The sequence below is a fragment of the Larus michahellis genome, chromosome 1, assembly GCF_964199755.1.
Source record: "Larus michahellis chromosome 1, bLarMic1.1, whole genome shotgun sequence".
Taxonomy (NCBI): domain Eukaryota; kingdom Metazoa; phylum Chordata; class Aves; order Charadriiformes; family Laridae; genus Larus; species Larus michahellis.
In genome coordinates, this window is record NC_133896.1 from 191,435,508 (window position 1) to 191,442,231 (window position 6,724).

Sequence of the window (6,724 nt, forward strand, 5' to 3'; positions counted from 1 at the left end):
ATTTTGTATACGTCCGCAGCCTCAGAGCTTTCAGCAGCTTGAGAGAATGTCTTCTTTAGCAAGAACAGATGCGGTAAAACACAGCTCAGTGAACAGAGCCATGGGATTCATCAGGATAATTCCCTGGGCTTTTATATCTCTGTTTTTATCAAATAATGCCAAATACTGCAGTTCAGGTACTATAAAGATAATAATTCAGCTATGAATAATCGTTAATACTTCAAGTCAGTAGTAGAATTGAAAATAAAAGTATTTTTGTTGTGTTATCTGTAGCGGTGTTTTTTCCTTCTATATTTTGTTCTTACCAGCAGCATTTCTCCTTTATGCTATAATAAAATGTGAAAGCCTGGAGATCAGAGTAAGGTTTTTGCCCTGTTGTTTCAAAATGCGGGCACTAGGAGTAAATGAGTACTGTACTTGAGTCCCCGGTAGCTCAGGTACACCTTTGTAATTTCATTAACGTAGTGCATTTGAGCCTCTTATCGCCTGCTGCCTCGCAAATTCCTGTCAGGGATTCAAACTCTCAACAAGACTACCTTTTACTTCTGCATTTACCTACTCTCAGACCGGGCCTTGCTGGACAGACTTTATAGTGAACAAAATTTGAAGAACAACATGAGGCAAGAGCAGTTTAGCAAAGTCCGCATGTGAATCTTCTGACATTCTCATTATTTTGATTAAAATAAATATTTTCTCAACAGAGACTCACTGCCTATCTTGACCTTAGCCTGGATAAGTGCTATGTGATTCCTCTGAACACTTCAGTTGTTATGCCGCCAAAAAATTTCCTGGAGCTGCTCATCAACATCAAGGTACGGTAAAATCGTAAGTAATTTGTTCTTAAGACAGGGAAAAATGAATTATTTTTTTTTTCCTTTTTTTTCTTTTTTCCCCCAGAATGCTGGCATTCACATAAGGTGCGTGTGTTAGCAAGTAAGCTGATCACTAGAGATCTTTGCAAAGAGAGGAAAAAAAAATAATCTAAAACCTTCTTAGTTAATTAACTACAATCATAAAGGAATTATTAATTCAGAGGAAGGCAAACAAACCTGATTTCGTTCTTTGATGCTACAAATTTGATTGACTAAATAGTGTAGATGTGGCGTATCCAGACTCTTTGATAGTAGTCTAGGTGTTTTTTAATTTATAATCCATTGCGACTATGAAGTTTCCGTGAGGCATGTATCCGCTGGGCTAAGACTGGTTAGCCGAGAAGCTTAAAGTAGATATACTGGGAAATCCTTTTCATGTGGGCATTGTTTAAAGCAGGAGTCCTTAGGGTTGACCTGACTTTGACCTGATGCCGTTGGCTCGTGGGTGATGTACGTGAGGTGTGTTGGATCGGCTGTGCGTGCTCAGAGAAATGAGATGTGGCACCGGGTGTGATGGACTGGCACTGGATCTGAGTTCACGAGCCTTCCAGCAGCCTTAAGATGGATCCTCCTGTTTCCAGGGGGGTTTCGTAGGAGTGGTCAAGATTTGGATTGTATGATTAGCAAGGCCCATTTCAGCAAGAGGGGTTTTAGTACAGCCAGATTCCTGGTTCTGCGAGCACCAGACCTTCGGAACTAGATTCGTTGTCCTTAAAAACAAGGACCGTGGAAAGGACTGAGATACCACAATCGCTGAACAACCGAATGTGAGTTTACAGTATAATGTTGTGGGAGCTCCTAATTGCTTCCCAGCAGGGTTTGGTAATTGAACACAACTGCCTGCCCCGTCGTGCTGGTGCTGGCTTGTCTCCACCACAGAACACGCTGTTCTGTTAGTAGTAGTAACTGGGTGAAACGAAATGGCCTGTGAAATTGAGGAGGCCAGAGTAGATAATCTAATGGGGTGTCTTACTAATTTAATATGAACCGTCTTTTTCTTTAACTCTTATAACTATACGCTTGTAATGCAGATTAAAATTTCTCAGCCTTCTGGTTTCTTCACAGAACAGCAGAACGCTCCGGGTGGGGAAGAGAGCTGATAACCTAACTTGTCTAAGATTTGGGGAGAGTATTTTAAATTTTATTTTACTGGGCTTTTGTAACTTTAGAATTGTTAATATCATCTTTGAGTTTGCATCTTTTCAAACAAGGCTTTGGAACTAGGACTCCAGGAACCATTTTAGCCATTTCCGAGTGCTTCATGTATATAAATAAATTTCTTGTGAAAAACGACTTCACAAGTAAGTCCTCTGCCGCTTTTTTGCTGCCTATTTTGAGACTGGCTATTTAACCACACTTCCATTTCCTGAACATAAGGATGAGGCGGTGTCTGTAAAACTCAGTGACCCCCCCATGTTTTTTCACTTTGTCTATGCTGTTTTGTTTCCATTTTTAGTTCACACAAACTCCACTATTAAAATCTGTTAATTTCCTAGTTTCTCATTAGTACTAAATCAAATATGCTTGCTTTACAAGTAAGAGGATAACCAGGCATCACGCATTTAATTGCAAATCTGTGGAAAAGCAAACTGGTTTGATCATTGTCCCCAACAGTGAGTGCCCTGATTTTATGAGACATCTGTTTAAGTCTCATTGTATTAACAAAGAGCTGTGGGCATTTGATGTCTCAGAAAATCAGGCTAAATGTTTTGTAACTGAAATTTGGGCGACTATTCTGCAGCTGCACAACGTAAGTAAATTTCTGTTCGCTGTACTGCAGTCACACTGGTTGCACAAGGAAAAAAATGTATGAAATGAAAGCGTGTGTTTCATTAAAATGGGCTCTAAATACATGCAGAGGGCGTTTTATGAAAATGGAGGTGCTCTGGGCTGTTTTGTTTTTTTAAAAAAGCCATAAGTTTAACCTAAAGAACTACGTTTCTATATATTGATGCAGTTTGCTTAAATATGCAGACGGTGAAAGGCCTCCTTTCCTTGGGAAACAAGGCTGAAGCCCAGGTATATTTGTTCATCCACCTCCTTCCCGTTGTTGAGCCAATTTTAACCGTATACGATGCACAGGACGTCTCCAAGATGGCGACGACATTGGTGGCTGTGCTGGGTCCCAGTGCTTACGGGTAACTGCTCCCGCAGCAGCTGAGCAGAGGAGATTCCTGCGCTGAGCTCCCCCTCCTCCTGCGCCCCCCGGGAGGGCTGAGAAGGACAGATTTGGTGTGGGGGGACAGTCTGGGACGTCCTGAGGTTTGGAGGGCACAGGTCCAGGAGCGTCCTTGGAGGCTGCCCCAAGTCCTCGGCATCGCAGCCCACCCTGCGGATGCCCTGCACTGCTGCTTTGCCTTGGGGCTCCCTGGAGGCTCTCTCCTGAGATCCAAGAGACCAGGGGTTAAGATAACAGTAATTTACAGTGATTTAATTACCAAGTAACAAGTGGGATAATTTGGGAGTGTGAAGTCTTCCAAGCTCTTATTTAAAGAAAAAAAAAATTGCTGTTGTTTTCCTCATAGTATGTGCTGAAGAAAATTTTCATAATTTAAAGTGAATTTCGTAGAAACATAGAATGGTTTGGGTTGGAAGGGACCTTAAAGATCACCTAGTTCCAACCCCCCTGCCACGGGCAGGGACACCTCCCACTAGACCAGGCTGCTCAAAGCCCCATCCAGCCTGGCCTTGAACACTTCCAGGGATGGGGCATCCACAGCTTCTCTGGGCAACCTGTTCCAGTGCCTCACCACCTCCAATAGTGAAAAATTTCTTCCTAATATCTAATCAAAATCTCCCCTCTTTCAGTTTAAAACCATCCCCTCGTCCTATCGCTACACTCCCTGATAAAGAGCCCCTCCCCATCTCTCCTGTAGGCCCCCTTTAGGTACTGGAAGGCCGCTATAAGGTCTCCCTGGAGCCTTCTCTTCTCCAGGCTGAACAACCCCAACTCTATTCTCAACTGAATTTAATACAGTCTTTTTTCTTCTTTACTGAAAAGAATAGCATTTAATCAGCTTCTTCTCAACATATTGGTTGGACTGAGAAGACAGTCTTGTTTTGCAATAGAAATTTCAGGTTGCTTATTGTCAATAAAAAATATCGTGATCTTTCACCAAAGATGAATTTTTTTTCCATAATAAGTGTTCGTTTTATTTTTAGAAAGCAAGCAGCACCTTCTCTACTGCCATAAATATGAAACAAGCTAATAGGATTTCTTAAATGAAGTAATATTTCAAAAAAGCTGATGATTATTTGCCAGTGTCAGCATTAGGAAATGGGCTGATTGCTGAGTATGTGCATCTCCAGTTGTGTACAGGGAGGTGTCACGGAGCCAGAGTCCTCCGTCATTTCAGCTGGGGCAAAAGAACACCGAAGGGACCAGAAGAGGCTTGGGAAGCCTTTGCCTCTTGTTTCTTGGGTACTTAGGACCACGAAGAGATGGCTTTTGACAAAGCTGTTGTATTTTTGCTCAACAGGCTGGAACGTATTTGCCTCAGTCCTATTTGATTCATGAGCAGATGATTGTTACTGATCGCATTGAAAATGTGGATCAGCTGGGATTCTTTATTTACCGCCTCTGCCGTGGCAAGGAAACCTATAAACTACAGCGCAAAGAAGCCATGAAAGGTAAAATGTTCCTCCTGCGATCTTTTGTGTTGGCAGAAAGTTCAATGCCGCTTGAGTGCAATAAATAGGCTTGGTTGTGTTGAAAGGTGTGACTCTTATTAAAGCAAGGGTTGCTTATTGCCGTAACTGGCTCTGATAAGTACGTCTGATATTTTCTGTGTAGGGATGGAAATTAAGTTATTTTATTGTGCAAAACTGCTCAAGGCCCCAGTGAGTTGGAGCTACAAAAAGCGGGGTGTGCGCATGGGTGTGTTTTCTGGGGTTCAGGTTTTCGTTGATGCTTTTCCTTAATATTGTTTATCGACCCACTCCTCCAAAGCCCCTTTAATATATGAGAAGCCGTAGCCTTGTAGTCCAAGTACAGAACTGCAGGTTCTTCTTGTCATTAAAGCCATTCATAAATTAGTCCACGTCTTCCTATTTGCATCAGGGAAATGTGAGGAAGAGTTGTCTTCACAGGAGAACTGTGGTGCTTGGTACTCCTTCATGGAAATCATTTGGAAGAGTCTTGACAAGCTATTAAACGCTGCCTTAAATTTTTCACTGGGATTTTACTCAGATTTGCTTCTTTTTTTTTTTTCTTTTTTTTTTTTAAATCCTGTGTGTGGTGTGCAAGTTCACGCTGAAGCGGTTTAATTGCTTTAGTCGTATTGTTGGACCTGACTGCTTGGTAAAACAAGGAAAATTAATACATTTTCTAAAAACACTTTAACAATGTTTAAAGAGGAGAAGGTCTTAATAGCAAAAGTCAATTCCAAATTCAGTATGTTGATCCTGTGGTAATAACGATGAGCGTAGGTTGGCAGTGAGCATTAGTTTGGCTAAAATGTGGTTAAATTCTTTCTTTCTCCGATTACCAGATGTTGTTGTTTAAATACTACTAGTCCACTTTTTTTTTTTTTTTTTTGCCTATAGCAGTTTATTCCTTTGCTTTTCCCTCTCTCGCGGCCCCACAAGCGTTTTTACAGATGCACAGAGAGGGAGATTGTGAACTGGTGAGGGTTAAAACTGGCCAGTGGGGGGGTTTGGGGCAGGTTGGTTTTAATTAAACCAGTCCTGCGATTTGGATCCCCCCACCAGGAACCAGCATCATCGCCTGCTTAGTGATTTTCTACCTACGTATGTGTGCCTACGCGTGTTTCCTCTGAGAAGGGGGGTCGAGGAGAGGTAGTTCTGATTTCTGGTGACATCTTATTATAGTAAACGTAAAACTATTACGTCTCTGATGTACCTCGTCCCCTCTTGTGTTTACCCTCCGTTGTTCTTTGCTGATACAAACAGGAATTCAGAAGCGTGAAGCCGTCAATTGCCGAAAGATTCGACACTTTGAGAACAGGTTTGCTATGGAAACACTCATCTGTGAACAGTAATGAGGAATATTGCTGTTCCCGGAGACTTAAAAACTACAGTATGACCCCACCCTTTGTATTGTGTGCAGTGATTATTTTTTAAAATCTTCTTTTACGTAAGTAGTGGACAGGGCTTTATTGCTGAACACCTCCCATACTTTTCATCTCATGATACATGTAAAATCAATATGGTTTAGGTTTTTTTCCTTATTTTCAGGTGTGGTGTTCTTATATTTGAATAGCAATTGTATAAAGACTTAGCTGCTAGTGCATTTCATGTGATGAATCTTGAATACTAGGAAGAAGAGAAAGTCTTTGAAATATCCACCAGTTTTTAATTAAGTAAAATTGAAAAGAATTATTAATGTACAAATGGACTGCAAGAGCTACTTCTAACTGTAATATTACCTGCTATATAGTTTGTTACAGCATATAGACAAACCTGTATTTGACTCTCCCTAACAAAGTGCAATTTGTTTTGTTTTTAAAATATTGTCATATTTACCTTTTTAGATTGATTTCTGACTTGATGTTTTAAAATGGCAAGTGTTTGCTGTAACAATCTTTTAGAAAATTAAGAAGTAACTTATGTTACTAACTTGTATATAATCCATGTATGTGCAATGGAAAATAAATCTTATAAACCTGTTTGTCTAAAAGTCTTCTGTTTTCTTTTTCCTATTATTGGTGTTTTCTTTTACAGTTAAAATTAAGGCTCTTTACCTGCAGTGCTATTTTTAAAAGCGAGAAGATAAAATGGAATAGATGATGGTTAAGTGAGATGTGAACTACCTGGAAGGAGGTTGTAGCGAGGTGGGGGTCGGTCTCTTCTCCTAAGTAACAGGCGATAGGACAAGAGGAAATGGCCTCAAG

The 6,724-nt window shown here is 40.8% G+C and overlaps 1 protein-coding gene across 2 annotated transcripts in view; it reads left to right on the forward strand.

The window, feature by feature from the left end:
* The window catches only part of ITM2B (integral membrane protein 2B), a 28,872-nt gene extending 22,373 nt beyond the window's left edge, over positions 1–6,499 (forward strand). For both annotated transcript variants that reach the window (XM_074565651.1, XM_074565661.1), the window contains exons 4-6: positions 702–812; positions 4,352–4,502; positions 5,784–6,499. In XM_074565651.1, coding sequence (XP_074421752.1) covers positions 702–812; positions 4,352–4,502; positions 5,784–5,872 — 351 coding nt within the window. In that variant the 3' untranslated portion in view covers positions 5,873–6,499. The remainder of the gene's footprint in view (positions 1–701; positions 813–4,351; positions 4,503–5,783) is intronic.
* Positions 6,500–6,724: the final 225 nt, after the last annotated feature.